Genomic DNA, 22,878 nt, shown 5'->3' on the forward strand with positions numbered 1-22,878 from the left:
GTATCTCAGCAACAATTTTGTGTGCTGACTCTTAGCTTGGTATGTCTCTTTAGCACCTGTCAAACTTGTGGCAGTGTGGCGCAGAGGTAGGTGAGAAATACCTATGTGCTCTGGAGATTGAAAGGTTACTGGTTCAAGCCCAGCTTGGGGCAACTTGTGGATCATTGAGAGTTTGCATCGTACATTATATCCACTCTATGCTTACTTGCAGTTGTGTTTAGTGTGGGATGCATGCTGCCCTTTGATGAAGTGTGCTCTTTTAATTTAATTAAGTTTAAAGGTAAAGGATGCAAGCCAGGGCACTAATCGTATGTTTTTCCAATCCAGCTTCTATAAAATAATTTGCCCTGCCTACCTTAACAAACTATTCCAATGAAATCAGTTGAAACATCCTTCAGCCATGTCATCTGAATGGCTTAGTGTGCCAAGCACTGGCCCACTACACCAAAGGATCTTTATTTTAATACTGCTAGTTAGAGTGCTTTTGAAAATTATACGTGTATTGACCTTTGAATCTGCATGTTGTGCTTACTTTATCATGCATGCAATTTATACCTTACTGTGTAATTGCATTTTTGTTTTCTTAGGAACTGCATTAACTCAGAAATTATTTTGTGAGCTGAATCTAAAGTTTAGGGTGGCCTGGTTGCTCAGTATGTAGCACTATTGCCTCTCAGCAAGAAGGTCCCCAGTTTGAGTCCCAGCTCACCTACTTATGTTAGTTTCATACTCATGTTAACATTGGCTATTGATGAAATTACTCTGATGTCACACCGCAGGAAACCCCGTTTCCGGGTTCTTACGAGCAGCAGATTTCAATGGTGGAAATAGGCAGCGCTGCAGTTTAAATAATCTTTTAAGCTTAATAGAATGTAAAAATGTATTTTAATGTTAATAAAAGTTATTATAATGGAAATTATATGGTTTACAGTGAAGAAAGTATGTGGGTTCTTTTCTGAAATATCGGCAAAACAAGTTTTAACTTGGTTACTATTGCAGCCCCATGAGCCATTTGAATTAAAGTTTTTTTTAAATTTGGCACTGATTAGAGGTTGCCCCATAACCCCCATTTGTTTTTATAATGTAGCCCCAGGTCATTGCATAATGGTCTAAATTTCATAAATTGTGCTTGGCCCTTAATCGCTGCTTGCAGCTATATTTATTATTATTATTTTAAGTCCTAATTACTATGGAAATATTACTTGTCTTTATTGGTATTTACTGATATGTATTTCCTAATATTTCCTTTGTAGGTAAAAGTACATATACCTTATATCCTTATGACTAGTGGCACAGCAGACTATATATGGAAATCAGTTCCACATATTGCTTTGTGTTAGGCGGGTCTGATGATGTTGTTGCCCCTTTTTTCAAAACCTCCTGGAATAAGTTATATAAATTAATATCTGGATTAAGTGTACTCTTAACTTGACTATTCTTAAATAACAAATTTGGGATTCAGCCATTTGCCACTTGTTTATAAGTGACCTCCAAAGAATTATACAACTTGCCGTTTTATGAAAGTCACAGTACTATGGAATGGACATGATTAAGTCCATCAACCAATTTTGTTGAGTTAAATCAGAGAGGCAACAGTCAAAGTTTGTTTGTTTTATATACACAATCATCCAAATATAACTGATTATCCTATAAGTTTACATGCTTTTTCCAACACAGACAGTGAAGACTGGTGTTTAGTAAAGACCGGGGGCTGTTTTTTTTTCTAATCTCAGTTTTATTTGCTTAATCTAGTCCTTTTCATTTTAGCCTTTTACATATCATAGATTGATATGTAAAAATTGGCTATCAAGAATATTAAGGTTCACAAGCTTCCTCACCTAGTATAGGACATGTTGTATCTTTTATCCAATGCATGTTAGCATTGAACATGTATATTGTATGTTTATTGTCCCTGAGCTTTATGTCAAAGTCTTCTAAATATGTAATAGGGTGATTCTTATAAAACCTGTCAAGAAAATGCCTTGGTCATAATCAATACCAAATAAATACATAAATAAATAATCTTGTTTTATTTCAGAGTAAAATAGGATGAGGACATTTCCTTGATGGATTTCGAGAGAATCACCCAGTAATGTCTGTGGAAAGTTTGAGATATTTGAACAAGTTTATCGAAAGGTTTGTGTGTGTGCCCAGGTCTGTATGAGCTTATTCATGACAACACTACTGAATCCAAGAGGACAATAAACATTCTACAGCGTATGAATATCTACCAAGAAGTGTTCCTTAGCATTTTGTACAAAATACTACCCATCCAGGTATTTAATCACTTCAATTTTCTTTGTGAGATGTGTAGATTCTCTTTAACTTTTTGCAGAATCCACCTTTTTACCTTCATTCTGTGCATGTGTGTGTTTTGCAGGCCTACTTGGAGCCAGTTTATTTCTACATCTACACAGTGTTTTCTTTGCAGACAGTTTATGTCATCGCCCTCTTTATCACTAGCTGGCTACTCAGTGACTCCTGGCTGGCTGGTGCCCTCACTGGAGTCTGGTATATTCTCAACAGGTATAAAGAGATTATAAGCATTCATACAAACAAAACTAACCTTTGCAGTTCATCCATCTAGAAGTAAGCAAATGCAAACGGTCATTGTTATGCAGTGGTCATCTGAATTCAGATAAGTGTGAAAGCTCAAAATATGAATTCAGTCTCTTAAGGGCAGAATGAAATGAAATTAAATGTGTCATCATTTAGAGGGCTGTTCTATCCAATGCAACATGCCGCAGCCAATTCATGGGACGTTCCCCTTCGAGCCACCTCAATTTTTTAAGTAGCTATCTTTGAAAATTGAAACAAAGTTTTATATATTTTCTCACAGCAAAAGACTGTGTTATGTGTTTGATTGTGTTGTAAATGTTTGTGTGCAGAGTGGACACCACACGTGTGGAGTTTACCATCTCTTTAAGGGAGAACTGGTCTATACCTTTCTTCGCTCTTCAGGTAGCAGCCATAACTTGCTACCTGAGGCCACATCTAAAACCCATTCACCAGGTACTTCTCTGCCCTGTCAAATTTAGATGTTGTCTATTTAGTTGCCAGTATCAATTGTTTTAGATATGCTTCATCATCTGACATCAGTCCTAGACATTTATAAGCCATAGCCATTTGTTTTAGTTCTTCAAATCTGCCATTTATTCTCCATTATGTTGAATTACTTGGATATTTTTTATACAATGCCAGTTCATAATGACCACAAGCTGTCGAACTCCAAAATGGACAAAAAGCACCATAAAAAATAGTCCATATGACTAGTACGCTAAATTCAATACTTTGTGTGATTAAGTGACCGAACATTAGGTCATAAGTCATTATTCACATTCACCTCTGCTGCAGTTCTCAAATCAAATCTTGCGCATATGGTGCATGTTTGATGTCATTATGTTTGGTTATGAGACAGTCAAAAACAAACAAAGTTAGACCTGCAAAATTTGAAAAGTATTCTTTTATTTATAAGTGTAATCAAGTCTAAAAACTCATCACTTTCAGTTACTTTCAGACTAAATAAGGAACAATTTACATGTCTGACAAGACAGAGAATCTAAAAGAGAGTAAAGTTGTGAAGTGATTTTTCACTGTTTGTTGCTTTTACGCAACACTTTTGTGAAATAATGAGCAGAGGTTAGCAGTTTGCCAGTGAAATATATGAAATATTTACTCTTCTGAGCACATATTTGTTCTCTCTCAGTATGTGAACAGCACAGAGTATAATACCTTTTCTGACATATGGTTCTTCACTGGAAAACCTCTCATTGTATGAGCTCTGAAGAAAAAAAAAAAAGTTAAAAAAAAACAAACTTGTTTTTCTTGGTTTTGGTTTTCTGGGCTGTTGGTATTGAACATAATTTTTTCTGTGTGTGTGTGATCTGAACCACAGAGGGTGGTTCTGTGGCTAGTGTTCGTCTCAACCTTCAGCTTCTGTTTGACATGGCAATTCAATCAGTTTGTCCTGCTGGTTCAAGCCCTTATAATCTTTACACTGGACTGCCTGGACTTCTTCACATCAGAGCAGGTACCACACAAATAAATAAATATTGAAGACCTTCCACCTTTCTGAGTTCATTCAAGGTTGGATATTTAACACTCTCTCTCTGTAGGTGGTTTCTTTGTACCTCATACAGGTGTTGAGTCTTTTATTGGTGTGGTTACTGCAGTTCTGTAATTCCATGATTCTGGGCTCTCTGGTTCTCAGCTTCATTGTGTCTGCTCTCTTCATTAAACACTTCCAGGTCAGTGTCCACCTCAGTACTATCAAACAGTCTTTGACTTAGATATCAATTAGCAAACATGACTGCACATAACACATCATCACTGCTTTTATCTTGTATGTTGCATGTTGATGATGAAATGGATAGTCATCAATTCAGAAATCCCTGACAGCACACATATGTGGCTATTTATTATACAGTTAGTTCCAGTTACTTCCAGTCATCTAATGTTATTGGGCAAGCCCATTCCTAGAGTGCTAATATTTAGTATAACAGCACCAAGACATTTTACTGTTTTTAACATTCTAGTTGTCTGTGTTCGCAGAGTTACTGTATAGACAGACTTTCAAATAACCGTCATATGCTAGGACAGCATTTAGCATACTTTTTTGTGACGTTTATTGTTTAGAAACTATGATGATCTCTGACCTTTGTCCCAAAGCAGGATTAAGCTTCTAGCTTGGTAAATTGAATTTGCAGTATGAGTACAATGGATTGTTTTTCAGCTAGGTTCATTACCATAGTAACTTACGCTAAATGGCAAATCTTCTCAGGTTTATGCTTCGCAGGTTATGTTCTAGATCAGAGATCTTAAACAGATTCTGAAAAAGTTGGCTCTGAGCAAAGTGACAAGTCACTCCACAAAACAGTTGTTTATGATAGTTATTTATTTGCGAGAAATACATTTTCTTCAGTCTTTTTTGTGTGTGTGGATTTTTCCCCTTTTTCACCCAATTTGGAATGCCCAATTCCTAGTGTGCTTTTAAGTCCTCGTGGTCGCTTAGTGATTCGCCTCAATCCGGGTGGCAGAGGACGAATCCCAGTTGCCTCTGCGTCTGAGACCATCAACCCGAGCATCTTATCACGTGGCTTGTTGAGCGCGTTGCCACGGAGACATAGCGCGTGTGGAGGCTTCACGCCATCCACCGCGGCATCCGCGCTCAACTCACAACGCGCCCCACTGAGAACGAACCACATTTTCCCACACTGGACATAAAATATCTATGAAAAAAAATAAACCTAAAATAATTGCAAGTAAGATGGATTAATATAATGCATATCATTAATGATCGATCGAGTTTAACATAGAAAACTTAAACATTCCCCAATATAGATCTGTCAGAAAGTGTGAATGCCACACAAACTCATTTCATGGATTTGCTGACAAAGATAACATGAAAAGATTTATTTTACTTGAAGTTTAGTAAAAGCACACTTGCACACCAAGTATGCCTTTTTGTGTGTCATGTTGCTAGAAATAAAGGACAAATAAGTCTTATTAGTACATCCTATCTACTCATTTTCCTATTGCTCACGTTTTTATTATTCAATAGTGTATTGATTTCTTATATTATTAAATTATATAAAATGTATAATTTAAATTAATACTAAAACTTTTTTATTATTTCAAATCAAGAAATGAAACTTTTAAAATTAATAAGCCTGAGTGTTCTTCTTGTGGACCCTAAAGTTACTTTCACATCGATATATCATCTGTTTTTATATTTTTTTATCACATTCAGATTTTTTTTTCATTCAGAGCCCCATCATGCTCTAGCAGCAGCAGCGATATTTCTTCTTGCTGTGGAAATGTCTTTAATTACATCATCATTTAATAGTGATTCTCTGTGCTGAGTAAATGTATTATAATTCTTCATGATTTCATAGTTGTCATTCCTGTTGTGTAAATGTATTTCATTGATCATATTTTTATAATCTCCTTTTGTGCTGTGTAACTGTGTTTAAATTCTTTTTCATGTTGCATGCGATTGGCTGTTCACTTCATTCATGTGAATGCGCTCGTAAACTAATCATAAACTCAGGATTTGATAGATAAAGTTGATAACAAGCATCTTGACACCACTTAACCCTAATGAAGTCTGATTGGATTCGATGGGTTTTGTCAAACTAAAACCAATCCTGGAATTCTGAATTTGTTCAACTTTCTTTTATGATACATGGCATTGCTCTTTTAAAGATGATTATCAGATGTTTGTACTCAAAAATGTTTAAAAAGAGCATGATGCTTTTTATTTAATTAACCCTTTTTTAAAGACATGTCTAACTGATTTACTTACATATTGGGATATTTATGTACTTGGATGCTACCTCTAAATGTATTCTGAATTACTCAATAGAATAAATACAACACATAAATAAAAAATAAAAATTAAACATTAAAAAAAAGGCAAAGTCTAAAGAATTGTTTATATGAAGTACTTCATCACTTTTGTTTTCCCGTCCTTACTTTACCTGTGTTACCTTAAGCTCAGTTCTGTGTTTCCTTTAAAAACAGAATCTTCGAATGTGGTAGTAATTGATTTATTAATATCTACTTTATGTGTGTGTGGTTTTCAGACAAGGCTAAAGACGGGCGGCTTTGTTACACGAGTAGGAAAACTGGCTCTTCACACACTCCTAGTCCTCACATTAACTTTCATCATCAATTATTCAGCCAAGGTGAGCTATAGATCATATTCTACATCCTTCGCCCTGTCATTACTGATAAAATAGAGCTTCTTTACATGGTCCTCCCTAGACACTAGCTTTACTTTCCCTCTCATTCTCTTTCTTATCTCCCACTCATAAAAATCCCACATCCGCAATCTGCAGAGACACCTGAATGAATGGCCTTATCGCTCACTCTCTCTATTTTAATTTACAGCAAATTCTGCAGCTGAAATCGGACGAGCACATCTTTAAGTTCATAAAGGCCAAGTTTGGCTTCAGGGCAACAAGGTAAGTCTTTGGTCCTGAGCTCCTAGATCTAAGCCTTTTTATCAATAGTCAAAGGCCATAACGTGGTGTCTTATTCAGAAGTGTGATCTACTTTTAGACTAGAGCCATTAATCCAGTGTAATTAACTGGTGGGAAAATAACATCTGGCATGGAATAAAATTTGCTCATCCACTAGATGTTTAGGAAGCCATTTCAGATAATCAGATGAATTTCTGCCCACAATTACCTGTATAATATATATATATATATATATATATATATATATATATATATATATACAGGTGCATCTCAATAAATTAGAATGTTGAGGAAAAGTTCATTTATTTCAGTAATTCAACTCAAATTGTGAAACTCGTGTATTAAATAAATTCAATGCACACAGACTGAAGTAGTTTAAGTCTTTGGTTCTTTTAATTGTGATGATTTTGGCTCACATTTAACAAAACCCACCAATTCACTATCTCAAAAAATTAGAATACATCATAAGACCAATAAAAAAAACATTTTTAGTGAATTGTTGGCCTTCTGGAAAGTATGTTCATTTACTGTATATGTACTCAATACTTGGTAGGGGCTCCTTTTGCTTTAATTACTGCCTCAATTCGGCGTGGCATGGAGGTGATCGGTTTATGGCACTGCTGAGGTGGTATGGAAGCCCAGGTTTCTTTGACAGTGGCCTTCAGCTCATCTGCATTTTTTGGTCTCTTGTTTCTCATTTTCCTCTTGACAATACCCCATAGATTCTCTATGGGGTTCAGGTCTGGTGAGTTTGCTGGCCAGTCAAGCACACCAACACCATGGTCATTTAACCAACTTTTGGTGCTTTTGGCAGTGTGGGCAGGTGCCAAATCCTGCTGGAAAATGAAATCAGCATCTTTAAAAAGCTGGTCAGCAGAAGGAAGCCTGAAGTGCTCCAAAATTTCTTGGTAAACGGGTGCAGTGACTTTGGTTTTCAAAAAACACAATGGACCAACACCAGCAGATGACATTGCACCCCAAATCATCACAGACTGTGGAAACTTAACACTGGACTTCAAGCAACTTGGGCTATGAGCTTCTCCACCCTTCCTCCAGACTCTAGAACCTTGGTTTCCAAATGAAATACAAAACTTGCTCTCATCTGAAAAGAGGACTTTGGACCAGTGGGCAACAGTCCAGTTCTTCTTCTCCTTAGCCCAGGTAAGACGCCTCTGACGTTGTCTGTGGTTCAGGAGTGGCTTAACAAGAGGAATATGACAACTGTAGCCAAATTCCTTGACACGTCTGTGTGTGGTGGCTCTTGATGCCTTGACCCCAGCCTCAGTCCATTCCTTGTGAAGTTCACCCAAATTCTTGAATCGATTTTGCTTGACAATCCTCATAAGGCTGCGGTTCTCTCGGTTGTGCATCTTTTTCTTCCACACTTTTTCCTTCCACTCAACTTTCTGTTAACATGCTTGGATACAGCACTCTGTGAACAGCCAGCTTCTTTGGCAATGAATGTTTGTGGCTTACCCTCCTTGTGAAGGGTGTAAATGATTGTCTTCTGGACAACTGTCAGATCAGCAGTCTTCCCCATGATTGTGTAGCCTAGTGAACCAAACTGAGAGACCATTTTGAAGGCTCAGGAAACCTTTGCAGGTGTTTGAGTTGATTAGCTGATTGGCATGTCACCATATTCTAATTTTTTGAGATCGTGAATTGGTGGGTTTTTGTTAAATGTGAGCCAAAATCATCACAATTAAAATAACCAAAGACTTAAACTACTTCAGTCTATGTGCATTGAATTTATTTAATACACGAGTTTCACAATTTGAGTTGAATTACTGAAATAAATGAACTTTTCCATGACATTCTAATTTATTGAGATGCACCTGTATATATATATATATATATCCACCCCTTTCTCTCTCTCTTACACACACACTCCCTCTCTCTCCCTTTCAGAGACTTTGATGCCAGTCTATATCTGTGTGAGGAGGCCTTTGGCTTGTTGCCATTGGTTACATATGAGCGGCTGGCTGGCACAGTGCTGCTCTATCCGTACTTGTGCACCCTCAGCGTGCTCTTCATTTTACTGCTTCTGGTGGCACTCTCTAATCTCAGGTGAAATTACCGCATCACTTCTTCTCTGGAAGAACGATACATCTTCACTACTGAATTTCACATTATAGCAAGACAAACTTAGGAATTTATACGATTTTAGTGCTAGATTATCTCATGTTCATTTTTCTAATTAGAATGCTCCCATAGAGCACAGAAATGGGCTAAAAATGACCACTAGAGCAATTAATTTATTTAGTTAAATAACCACCTTGATGTTACAGACCATAATAGCTACTTATAATTGGAGTTATTAGTCTTTATTAGATGTGGTGCATAATAATTGGACTCTAGATATTTTTTTCTATTAGGGCTTCTGAATATGTATTATTATGTTCCGTTCAAAGCAGATTTACTGTTGCTTTAGGGCTGCTGTGGCCCTCTCTTCTGTTCTGCTTGCATTCCTCTTATCAGAATCATCGTAGCGCACAAACACCCAGAGGGTTTGCACCACACACATAAACACACACTAATCAGATTGGCTGTTCACCTTTCTGTGCATTAAAAAAACCTAATAATAATCATCATGTCACTGATCCTTGCTCCTCTTTATGTTTTATGCATGTTTATTTCGTTTTTCCCTTTTGTTTGATTCCTAATTCTTCATTCCAGTGCGAATGGGTCAAGACAAATAAGCAGGGAGAGAGAGGAGTGGACCTTTAGGATGCGGCCAGATGTCGCTTACAATTTATTGCACACCGTCTTCTTTGGCCTACTCGCCTTTTCTACTATGAGGTGAACAACTTGTCATTTTGAAAGTTTGGTTGTTTAAGCCTGTATTTTTTCATTGCAAAAACATACTTATCTTAATCAGTATTTTTCCTTAATTTCCAGTAGAAAATATGTAAAAATCCTTAAAACAAGAAAGATTTTCTTGAGAAGCTGATTGCATATGATAATAAGATTTGTTTTCAGGGAATTTATCTTGAGATTACTTTTCTTTCCCCATTGCCTTTTTTTTTTTTTTAAGTATTAACTTTATATGAAGTATAAACAAGATTAAAGCAAGAAAAAAACAATTTGCCAATGGCTTAAGACATTAACTAAATTCATGATACATTCTCTGACAACTGACAGTCTTAATATCTTATGCAATTTTGTTTTTTTATAAATGTTTCTTGTTTACTATAAGCTTCCATTAGTTAACATTAGTTAATGCATAAGATATCATGGACTAACAAATGAACAATATAAGATTACAGTATTTAGTCATCTTGGCTTATAAAAAATGCAATTGTTCATTGTTATTTCATGTTAGTTCATAATGCATTAACTGATGTTAACATATACAATGTTAGATTATAATTATAATTACAATTATTAGATCCCAGCCTAATATGCAGAGCCAACTATTAAAAAGTCATTTATAAGTTGACTGGCTTTGTGGTGCTATCCAAACATGGTAACACTTTACAATAAGATTCCATTCGTTATGTTAATCCATTGGGTATCTGAACAAACAAGTAAAAATATATATTTTTACAGCATTAATCTTTGTTAATGTTGATTAATAAAAATGCAATTGTTCATTGTTAGTTAATGTTAGTTAATAGTGCATTAACTAAGTTAACATATCCAACTTTTGATTTAAAATTGTTTTAGTTGAAATGAACTTTAACTAAGATTAATCAATGCAGGAAAATTATTGTTCATTGTTAGTTCATGTTAACAAATGTTAACAAATGGAATCTTTTTGTATAGTGTTACCCAAAACATTCCTCTGTTTGTTTAAGCATATCAGCCAGCCCACACAGCAACACTGACTCAACCAATGGTGTGAGTTTTGGGCGGGACTATCTTTTTGCACAACCAATGAAAGACCGGGGGATTTTTCAGGAATTTGTTTGAAAACAGTGATTCTTTTTTGGTTTTGCTATTGGCACAGAAATCACACAGGAGTTTTAGACATTTTACTGGAAAACAAGACAAAAACACTGATAAGCAAACATTCTGTATATATTGCTGTATATCACTTTCTCCTTCTATATTTTCCTCACTTGCTGTCTGTAATTTCATTCCCTGCCACTAAGGTGCATCTCAATTTCAACCTCTTCTCAGCTATCGCTTTCATTTCCTGTCCTCCACGCTGCTTCTGATTTGTGATCTTCTTCATCTTATTAGTCCATATCCCAAGTGGACGGTTCAGTCGAAATTTTAATGATGAGTGAATTATGGTGGAAAATTGCGATATCGCTTCATAAAGTTTAGTCTGGTGTTTGAATAGTAATGGAGTTGAAAATGAATGCTATCTGAGGATTGCATTTGCAGATGGCGTGTTGTCTGAGCTGTATCATAAAATAGAATGCACCAATAGGTTTCTCTCTTTGCTGCTGGCAGGATGAAATATTTGTGGACAGGCCACATGTGTGCATTTGCTGCCTTTGGGGTATGTGGCAAAGAAGTGTGGACGTTGTCTCTGAGAGTCCTCCACTGCAACACTAAAACCACGGTGAGATGAGAGACGTGCTTTACACATTTGTTTTTCTATCATGGTGGGGACTTCCCATTGATTGCTATTGTTTTCATACTGAGCTGATGATATTTTCTATCCCCAAACCCTACTCTTAAACCTAGTGTTTGGAAAACCTTTTTGCATTTTTAGATTATAATTAAGACGATTTTTATTTTATTTTTATTTTATTTTTTTACGTATGTTTATCAAGCTGTTTTTCTCTTGGGAACCTTTGGCTGCTCCCCACAATGTCAGAGATTTCAGGTTTTATTTGTAGGGACACATGTCTGCAAAACCTCCTTTGGTTCATTGGTTCATTAGTGCGTATACACACAGAGACACTGTATACAAGCAATGGCAAGAGACATGAGTCTGTTTCACAGAAATAGAATCCAATAAATAATCATAGAAGACCTCAGAACAAGGATAGATATCACGTGTAATTTGAAAGCAATAATGCTCAATATTAATAATGGATATTAAGTTTCCTAGCACTGTGTTTCTCACAGTTGATTATTTATTTTTCCCCACTAGGTGGTAGTGTAGTTACAGCCCTAGACCCTAACAATTTACATCCTGTTTCTTCCCATTTGTGCTATTTATCTATTTATGTTATTAATCTGTTTCTACAGATGAGACTGATCAGGTACTCAGTTCCCATTATAATTCTGGCGTTTCTTTATTACAAGGTAAGTCATTTGCAACTATGCTATCATGTATCTATTTGCATATTGTGCTAAGCTGCCTGGGTGGCAGCACGCCACAAACAATCATGCAGGAATCCAAGTGCACACAAATGGAATTCATATCCCATTGTGTGTTAATTGGGAGAGTTTTTATTTCACCATGCTGCTTTGTTCTCTACACAGCAATCAGAAATGAATTGTGTAGATATGTGTGTGTTTGTGTATTCATATGATTGTGTTTATTGGACTACTTTGTTAATCATTGATTATTGTGAGTCATACCCATTACAGCAGTCAGATTGTTGTCTCACTCTCACTCTCTCTCCACCTCAATTGCTGTCTTTTGTTGACAGTTCTGGCCCAGACTGATGGAAGAGATTTCTGAGCTGAGAGAGTTTTATGACCCAGACACTGTGGAGCTAATGGAGTGGATTAGGTAAAACACCTGTAATGTACTCTCATGCTTACACACTACAAGAAAGCCGTCATTGACACAGATCAGACCAAGTGTCGGCAGCCTTAGACAGGAATGGTTATCATGCTATGCAAGCAATAAGAGCAAGTGATTAAGTTTATGTGTATTTTTTTTATTTTTTTATTTTTAAAATGTTGAAATCATTCACATCTTTATGACAAACTATCTCTTGCAGTCGTCCTTCCTTGTAACGCTGCATGTTTTATTTAACTACATGGAAAGCCAAACGCTTTAAAAACGAGGAAATTTTTTTTAGGTTACAAACTGGTAATTACAAGGGTATTATGCCATAAATGTGGTTTCTAGTGTCCCCATAATTCAAATTGCTTAAAAAACTGCAAAATTGCAAAAAGTGTTTTGTGAGGGTTAGGTTTATGGGTAGGGTTAGGGCTGGGGGATAGAATCTATATTTCATACAGTATAAAAATCATCATGTCTATGGAGAGTCCTCATAAGGATAGCCGCACCAACATGTGTATGTGTGGGTAAAAACGTTTTCGACCCCTGGATCAGACTGAATAGAGAAAACTTTCCTTCTTATTCTGCTATTTCACTCTCTCCTTCACAAACTCTGAAGGACATAAATAAAAAGCTTCTGTGATTACTCTATTCATTCGATCAGATCTGCAGCAGGAAGGCAGCAGGTACCTATGTTTGGAACTGGCCAGTTTATGATGTCCATCATGAATTAGACATTAGGTGCTGGAGGTTCTCCAGCAGTTGGCAACAGAGAGAGTTTCATCAGCTCCACCAGACTCACTTCAACCTGGGGGAGAAAAAAAAACATGCTGGCTCATAGTTGTCTTGCCCACTTCCATATTTATGTGTGTTTGAGCATGAGCAAGACTGAGACGTTTGGAGTGCAATGACACAGGTGATCTCTCCCTGTAGAAAATGCGATTTGTGTCAGGGATTAGTGTGCGAGTTCCCTTGGCTGACGTGGTGACATTAAGCCGCTTCCACACGCAAATTAACCAGCAGATGTAAGAGTTAAGTGGGGATCACTTCACACTTCTGTCTGAGCTTGGCTTTGCCAAAGCCTACACTGTTTTATATGTAGATTACCAGAGATGTTGTTCTGCAGAGAAGGCAGGAAGGGAGGGGTGGGCATGAAAGCATATCGAGGAGAGAGGCAGTATCAGCCTCCTAACCATAATTGGAACTCACTGCATAATATGCCACATACTGCAGCGCAATGTGAAGGAGGAGGGCCAATGAATAGAACTGTGGAAGTATCGCTGTCATGAAATCTTTTGATTTATCTTGAGCTAAAAGAAACATTATGTATGATTTTATAATGAGTTGGTGAAAGTTCTCAGTTTTTCACTTTGGAGATTTAGATTTTTTATTAGACAACTATGTAGTATAGAGTAGTAAAGTATTTTTTATGCAAAGGACCACTTGGTGGATAGAGAGAAAGAGCAGGGACCCCCTGGTTACATATTATATATAATTTAAAGTTGCATTTTAAGCCTGGCCTATTTTAACTTGCAGATATTACCATATTAATGTATCTACTTACTTTATGGTGCTTATATTGCAAGGACATTACATTTATTATTTATTTACGTAGTCATACACTTTACCTTATATTTTGGAGTTAACTTAATATAATTTAATGTGGGAGGGACAATGGAACATTTAGCCGAACTTTAGCTTCTAATCTCTAGTATTGGTTGAAGTTAACTAACTATTGCATTTTTGTTTAATGATGTGGTTTATTTTCACTTTTCCACAAAGAATTCTTTGGCGGTATTGTGGCAGTACAATGGTAAAGTGATCGTATCAGATAGTACACTAATGAAAAGGTATAAAAAAAAATCTTGGTAGAACCATGTTTTTGGAGATGGTACTACGTTTTGTTTTTTTGTTGTTTTTTTAGACATATACCATGGAACTACCAAGTTTTATTTGGTATTCTTGCAAGTACCTTTGAGTACCTGAGATCAAACAATAATTGGTGGACCACCTGTGGTAGCACCACCGACCCCCTGATGAAGATCCCTAGCCTAGAGTGAATGGTGTTCTATTCCGCAACCTAGTGAGCTGCCTTGCTGTCTACTGTCTACATAAGCTGCCCTCTAATCAGTAACTTTAATGGAACGTTATAAGTGACTGATTTGGAATGCTCCACTTGGGTAGCAATTTGCGTTCCGTCATGCAAATAGTGTTCCTCATGCAAAGTGTATTGGACTTGACTCACAATTGATTTCAAAAGTTTGGTGTTGGTGTTTTTCAAAGCAAGCAGTGCAAAATTCTAAAGCACATAAAAAGCACAGAATACAAAAATATTGTGTAAAATGGTCCATATTTAATTAAATTAAACTTTTTTTTCAATTCTTTTCAATATAGAGCTGTTCTGCCGTGACGTCAATTGGTAGGCGAGGCTAATTCGCCATGAGTTCCCTCAGAAATTTTCTTTGGGTTTAAAAATGGCATTTTTGGATTTATTATTAAAATAAGGTCTGTGGTAAAGATTACTTGACGATAGGTGAACGTTTTGTTCTACAACATAAATTTCACACTTTCATACCTCAAACTTGAATTTTTGCCACCATGATTTTCTTTTGTTAAAAGTATGCTTCTTCAGTGCAGCTCCAAAGTTCACGTTCGAGGAATTACTTTGTGTAATTTATGTTGTAGGACAAAACATTCATGTATTTTCATGTAATGTTTACCACAGACCTTATTTAACTCATAAATAATTTAAAAACCCCATTACAAAAACCCATAGGGAAATCCATGGCTTTTTTTTTTTTTTTTTTAACAACAACAGCTCTGTTAAAGGAATAGTTCACCCAAAAATGAAAATTCTCTCATCATTTACTCACTCTCATGCCATCCCAGATGTGTGTGACTTTCTTTCTTCAGCAGAACACAAATTATGATTTTTAGAAGAATATTTAAGCTTTGTAGGTCCATACTATGTAAGTGAATGGGTGCCAAAATTTTGACGCTCCAAAAATCACACAAATCAGCATAAAAGTAATAAATAAGACTCCAGTGGTAAATCAATATCTTCAGAAGCGATATGATAGGTGTGGGTGAGAAACATACATTTTTAAGTCCATTTTTACTATAAATTCTCTCTGCTCAGTAAATCTTATCTTTAACTTTCACTTTCACATTCTTCATGCATATGCCCCCTAATGGGCAGGGCAAAAATGGACTAAAATATTGATCTGTTTCTCACCCACACCTATATCACTTCTGAACATATGGATTTAACCACTGGAGTCATATGGATAACTTTTATGATGCCTTTATGTGCTTTTTGGAGCATCAAAATTTTGGCACCCATTCACTTGCATTGTATGGACCTACAGAGCTTAAATATTCTTCTAAAAATCATAATTTGTGTTCTGCTGAAGAAAGAAAGTCATACACATCTGGGATGGCATGAGAGTGAGTAAATGATGAGAGAATTTTCATTTTTTGGGTGAACTATTCCTTTAAATGGATTTACTCTCGCTTTGTCCAGCATCTCTGATGTTTTTTTGTTTTGTTTTTTCAGTGAGCTCATTGAGAAAGTAGGGCATTATGCGATTGCATTCTCTGCGAAGGGTACTTGCAGTGGTGCCCTAGAATTTGCCCAAAAGAAGGTATCTTAGTCAGCAGCATAATCAAGCTTCCTTTGTGTCAATAGTGCACTTTGATGCCTTAAAATACTACTTACAGGTGCATCTCAATAAATTAGAATGTCATGGAAAAGTTCATTTATTTCAGTAATTCAACTCAAATTGTGAAACACGTGTATTAAATAAATTCAATGCACACAGACTGAAGTAGTTTAAGTCTTTGGTTCTTTTAATTGTGATGATTTTGGCTCACATTTAACAAAAACCCACCAATTCACTATCTCAAAAAATTAGAATATGGTGACATGCCAATCAGCTAATCAACTCAAAACACCTGCAAAGGTTTCCTGAGCCTTCAAAATGGTCTCTCAGTTTGGTTCACTAGGCTACACAATCATGGGGAAGACTGCTGATCTGACAGTTGTCCAGAAGAGAATCGTTGACACCCTTCACAAGGAGGGTAAGCCACAAACATTCATTGCCAAAGAAGCTGGCTGTTCACAGAGTGCTGTATCCAAGCATGTTAACAGAAAGTTGAGTGGAAGGAAAAAGTGTGGAAGAAAAAGATGCACAACCGATAGAACCACAGCCTTATGAGGATTGTCAAGCAAAATCGATTCAAGAATTTGGGTGAACTTCACAAGGAATGGACTGAGGCTGGGGTCAAGGCATCAAGAGCCACCACACACAGACGTGTCAAGGAATTTGGCTACAGTTGTCGTATTCCTCTTGTTAAGCCACTCCTGAACCACAGACAATGTCAGAGGCGTCTTACCTGGGCTAAGGAGAAGAAGAACTGGACTGTTGCCCAGTGTTCCAAAGTCCTCTTTTCAGATGAGAGCAAGTTTTGTATTTCATTTGGAAACCAAGATCCTAGAGTCTGGAGGAAGGGTGGAGAAGCTCATAGCCCAAGTTGCTTGAAGTCCAGTGTTAAGTTTCCACAGTCTGTGATGATTTGGGGTGCAATGTCATCTGCTGGTGTTGGTCCATTGTGTTTTTTGAAAACCAAAGTCACTGCACCCGTTTACCAAGAAATTTTGGAGCACTTCATGCTTCCTTCTGCTGACCAGCTTTTTAAAGATGCTGATTTCATTTTCCAGCAGGATTTGGCACCTGCCCACACTGCCAAAAGCACCAAAAGTTGGTTAAATGACCATGGTGTTGGTGTGCTTGACTGGCCAGCAAACTCACCAGACCTGAACCCCATAGAGAATCTATGGGGTATTGTCAAGAGGAAAATGAGAAACAAGAGACCAAAAAATGCAGATGAGCTGAAGGCCACTGTCATAGAAACCTGGGCTTCCATACCACCTCAGCAGTGCCACAAACTGATCACCTCCATGCCATGCCGAATTGAGGCAGTAATTAAAGCAAAAGGAGCCCCTACCAAGAATTGAGTATATATACAGTAATTGAACATACTTTCCAGAAGGCCAACAATTCACTAAAAATGTTTTTTTTATTGGTCTTATGATGTATTCTAATTTTTTGAGATAGTGAATTGGTGGGTTTTGTTAAATGTGAGCCAAAATCATCACAATTAAAAGAACCAAAGACTTAAACTACTTCAGTCTGTGTGCACTGAATTTATTTAATACACGAGTTTCACAATTTGAGTTGAATTACTGAAATAAATGAACTTTTCCACGACATTCTAATTTATTGAGATGCACCTGTACATGAGCCAGGAAGTTATTGGGGAGAGACAAGAATGGAACTGGGAAACACTGCTGTCACCCGCATGAGCACAACGGATCATGTCAAAAGCATGTGTGCTAACCACTGCACCGTGACTCTGACTAAAATTCTGTTTTAAATTAGGAATTGTGATGGTCTTCACATAAGTGGTTTGTGCTGTTAACCCTGCTGAAAAGACCAGCTTAGACCAGCATGAGTTGGATTGGTGCTCATTATAGCCAATCTGTACACAAGCAAAACTTAGTGGATGAAGCTGGTCAACCAGCATAATGTTTCTAGTGAAGCTTGTTTAGCTATTTAAGAAGCCTGATTGGGATACGAGCTTCCCTTACTGGGGGACCAGCATCCAAAAACACAAAATAAGCAGGCTACCAGCTACAAAGCTCATTTGCTGACAAGTTAATGGCACAAACCACCCATGTGAATGCCATCATAATCTCTAACCAACAGTCTGCAATCTCTGTTTGGGGAGAGTGTTGTGTGTTTGTGGCTTCTCATTGTGATGGATCAGTGGCCTTTCAGTCTGACTGCATGTGTCCTGTAGATGAAAGCACATTCTTTGTTGCTGTTCTGAGGCTCTGTCATCATAGTCAACCTTATCATTGTGAACGTCTCCCTGCCATGTAATTAATTTTCTCTCTTTTGTTTTGTAGTTTTCTACTGTGCATCCTTTTGTTACAGCCCACATAAAGGAGTTATTTCTAAATGTTGCCTTGTTTTGAAATAATGAAGATAAATTAGTCTCTTGTTTTCTCTGAAGGAAAACTTTTTCAGCCCCTCTGAGCACAAGTAATTTGCATTCCCCCTCCGAACAAAGATGCATTTTTTTCTCCTGCTGTTTTCTCTGGTTTTTCATTTCTTTCTGGATTCATGTTTTCTATGTCTTGCCTCTCACTTCCACTCTAATTTTCACTCTAGCCACTTTCCTTCTTTTTCCATTCTGATTTGATCAAATTAGTGGCTTTTTTCCTACTGCTGCTGTAGATGTCTCAGTAGAGATGTTTCTGGAGACGTCTTGCTGGAGGAATCTCACCAACATTCTACTAATTCTGTAGATGTGCTTGCACATGCTCACCTCGTTTGAACTCAGAGTAGAATTTAACTAATTCACAAACACCCCAAAATACACTCTTTTTACACAAATAAAAGGTTAGCTGACACCATTTCACTCTTGCCATTTGTCTTGTTGTACCACTGAGAATTGTTCATTTTATAATCTGCTTAAATTGCCGGTTTGTTGCCAGCTGTTGTGGAATTTAACAGGAACTCCCAGACTCATTTGAGGAAATTGTCTGAATTATTGCTTGTTTAAAAAACATTCCAGTGGCTTAGTTGCACAACAGGTTTACCAGTCCCCAAATACTTGCCTTTAAACTAAGTCACTTCTGAAACCTATCGAGTGAAATATAATAAACTCCCAGTCTATTCCCTTCGGGTGTGGATCAATCATTGACATTTAAGTTGTGTTCTCACCCGATCAATCAGTCTATCATAACTGTGAACTCCTCTCAGTCAGACACTCACTGAGGTCTGCTACACTCTCTCTCTCTCTCTCTCTCTTTCTCTCTCTCTCAATTCAACTGAATGAATTCAATTCAAGTTGCTTTATTGGCTTGACAAAAGTACATTTTGTATTGCCAAAGCATTTAAAACAACATGGAAAATAGTTTAGAACAGTTGAACATTTGAATTAAGATTTGAACAAGCAATATAAAAGGAAAAACATTGAAAATCATAAAAGAAAAACAGATAATAAACAAATTATTATGATCCAAAACATTATATAACAAGATAACTTTAATGAACTATATAAACTGAATTAAAGATTATCTATATTTATGTGAAATGAGGGGTTTGCGGTGTGAGTGGGGGGTTACATTTTTAATAAATATTTATCGAATGTTCATTTCTTAGTTGAGGTTGTCCCTCAGGAGATGGCAGGATGCTACAAATCTTGCGGCTATATTTGCACATTCGGTTTTTCATTTGGGGTGCAATTATTAAATTGGGGAAATATTTGATTAATTTTGGGATAATAGTGGTTTCTGATGATTTCATATTTTGGGCATTCCGTGAGTAAGTGCAGCTTTGTCTCGATCATTCCCAGATTGCAGTGGGAGCAGAGTTTCTTCTCACGGGATACCCACGTCTGTCTGTGCAGCGCTGTCTCTATGGCCAGGCTGTGCTCACTGAGTCTGTACATCGCCAATGCTTTTCTTAAATTTACATCAGTCATCGTGCTCAGGTAGTTTCCCACGGTGTACTCTCAATTTAGTGTAGAATAACATTCCAATTTGTGTTGATTTTTAATGGTGTTTGTTTTTAATTGGTGATGTATTTGTCTTTTTCTGTGTTTAGAATTTGGTTGGTGCGAATGATTGTGAGTTTGTCCTGAGGCTGGCTGATCTCTGCAGGATTGAGGTCAGTCAGTCTCAGCTCAACTGGCATAGGGGACTCATTGCCTAGCTCAGCTCTTGGTATTTTAGAGCTTTATAATGGTATGTGGTGGGGTCACTTGCCTTTAGGTCTTTCCAGAATTTGATTGCTCTTTTTTGGATGTTTAGAAGGAGAGGGTATTGGCCTAATTCTGCCCTGCATCCATTGTTTGGTGTTTTTTCTTTGGACTTTGAGTATTCTTTTGCAAAATTCTGAATGTAGAGTTTCAATCGGATGTTTTTCCCAATTTACAAAGTCAAATTTTATAGGTGGACCACACACTTCCCTGCCATATAATACAATTGGTTCAATTACTGATTTGAAAAGTTTGAGCCAGATTTGTATTGGAATGTTTTAATTGATCTTTTAATGGCATAGAAAGCCCTTTGAGCTTTCTTTTCATTCTTCTGTTCATTCACAGCCAAAGTTACCCATTGAAGTGATTTTCAGGCTGAGGTAAGTGTATGTTTTTTGTGGTTTCAATGGTTCTGTGTGTTAGTGTGAATGTGTGTGTTAGTCCCTGAGATCTGGAACATTTCCAGTTTTTTGGTGGTTGACTGTAAGGCCCAGGACTGACAGTAACCCTCCAGCAGATTCAGGCTGTCCTGCAGCCCCTCTTTAGTGGGCGACAGGAGAACCAGGTCATCTGCATTGAAGAGACACTTTATTTCTGTGTCCTGTAGAGTGAGACCTTGAATGGGGAATGTTCTAGTATATTAGCCAATTGGTTGATGTAAATGTTGAAGAGGGTGGGGCTTAAACTCTAGCCCTGTCTCACTCCATACCTCTGGAGAAAAAATAATGTTCTTTTGTTTCCAATTTTAACAGCACATTGACTGGCTGTGTACATTGATTTGATCAAATCATAGAATGTTCCCCCTACACTGCTGTCAATAAGTTTGAGATATAATCCTTCATGCCAGATTGAATCTAATGCTTTCTTGAAGTCTACAAAACAAGCGTCTTTTATTTTGATGTATATATTTATCACCTAGTGCCTGTAGGATGAAAATGTTGTCAGATGTGTGACATTTTGGCAGGAATCCAATTTGACATTTACTCAAGGCATTGTGCTTCATTAGGAAGTTTAAATGTCTTGTGTTTAAAATGCTGCAGAAAACCTTCCCCAGGTTACTGTTCACATAGATGCCTCGGTAGTTGTTGGTGTCTAAATTGTCTTTGCTCTTATAAATGGGGCTGATGAGGCCTTGATTCCAGATCTCAGGGAAATAACCCACACACAGAACATCATTGAAGAGTTTTAGGATTGCCAGTTTGAAGTTTCAGCATCTCATTCAGGTTTCTGTCGATACCGCTGGCTTTTTTGGGGGGGCTTGAATATTCGCAATTTTTCTTCCAATTCTTTCATTGTGATGGGGAAATCTAAGGGGATTTGATTTGCTTTAATTGATCTTTCCAAACTGTCTAATTTTTAATTATTTCATTTTGATTCAAATTTTGAATTTCAGTTGAGCTGTAAAGTTCTTGGAAATGTTCCACAGCTCTCTGTCTGGGATTGCCAGATCTTCTTGATTTGATTTGTATAATAATTTCCATCTATCCCAGAATTTGTTTGTATTTACTGATATTTCAATTTCTTCAAGGTGGCTCTGCAAAAAATTTGCTTTTTTCCTGGTAGCCGGGAGCTTCTCTTGACAGTTGGGTTGCTGGTGTTTCTTGTATTTAGGGCTGTACTTTTCAGTACACTTGCAAAGAGTTTCACTCCTTGTTTGTTAAGGTGTACATGATCATGCATACGATGAGGTTGCATCTCCTTATGGTTGGCCAGATGGACATTTGGAAGCAGTGCATATTCTCCGGAGAGTTCTACATTGTTTCCATGAATGACATGGAATGGCACATCACTGCATGGTAGTAGTGTGGATAGAGTAATTTTTGTCTCGGGAATCGTTGCATGGCTCTGATGGTCACCTCTCTGAGCACTGGAGCCACATGGCCTTTCATGGCCCTTAAGTCATTTGTCCCTGTGGGAATAATGATGTGCTGGTAGGTTTCATTCAGATTTTTATCAGAAAGGATTTTAAAGACACTCCTTGTGTTCGGGCACCAGATTTTGTGGACCTTCATTTTTGGAAGTAACAGTTTCTCATTTATATATTTGAGTCCATTGGAATAAGAGCATGTGTTTCTCTGTGGTTGTCTGGAGCCATACTATGGGTTTGGTCTCATGGATCTGTTGAGGATTGAAGCATTGCCGGTGATTGTTCTAGATGCAGATTTTCAAAGAGTGTCTCTGGAGATATTGAAGGTCTAGCAGGAGATTCTTCAAATGTTGAAACAGAATTGAGCTGTTCTTTCAGATCATTGATAAGTTCATATCTGGTCAGATGTTCTGACTTCAAGACAGACAGTTACTCCTGAATTTATTTCTTAATTTCTGTTAGTTGTCTTCCTATTGATCTTACTGTCCTCAAATCTTCTTTAGTTTGCTGAAGTTCTTGTGTCATATATTCTTTGTTTCTCTGTAAGTGTTCAATCTCTTGTC

The 22,878-nt window shown here is 37.1% G+C and overlaps 1 protein-coding gene across 7 annotated transcripts in view; it reads left to right on the forward strand.

The window, feature by feature from the left end:
- Positions 1-22,878, forward strand: part of LOC127443402 (probable C-mannosyltransferase DPY19L3) — a 57,166-nt gene that overhangs the window by 12,016 nt on the left and 22,272 nt on the right. For all 7 annotated transcript variants that reach the window (XM_051702009.1, XM_051702000.1, XM_051701992.1 and 4 more), the window contains 12 exons: positions 2,155-2,276; positions 2,381-2,526; positions 2,889-3,012; positions 3,896-4,030; positions 4,116-4,247; positions 6,585-6,686; positions 6,892-6,965; positions 8,892-9,050; positions 9,660-9,782; positions 11,385-11,496; positions 12,132-12,188; positions 12,539-12,621. In XM_051702009.1, coding sequence (XP_051557969.1) covers positions 2,155-2,276; positions 2,381-2,526; positions 2,889-3,012; positions 3,896-4,030; positions 4,116-4,247; positions 6,585-6,686; positions 6,892-6,965; positions 8,892-9,050; positions 9,660-9,782; positions 11,385-11,496; positions 12,132-12,188; positions 12,539-12,621 — 1,369 coding nt within the window. The remainder of the gene's footprint in view (positions 1-2,154; positions 2,277-2,380; positions 2,527-2,888; positions 3,013-3,895; positions 4,031-4,115; positions 4,248-6,584; positions 6,687-6,891; positions 6,966-8,891; positions 9,051-9,659; positions 9,783-11,384; positions 11,497-12,131; positions 12,189-12,538; positions 12,622-22,878) is intronic.

The sequence above is a fragment of the Myxocyprinus asiaticus genome, chromosome 1 (assembly GCF_019703515.2).
Source record: "Myxocyprinus asiaticus isolate MX2 ecotype Aquarium Trade chromosome 1, UBuf_Myxa_2, whole genome shotgun sequence".
In the NCBI taxonomy this organism is placed as follows: domain Eukaryota; kingdom Metazoa; phylum Chordata; class Actinopteri; order Cypriniformes; family Catostomidae; genus Myxocyprinus; species Myxocyprinus asiaticus.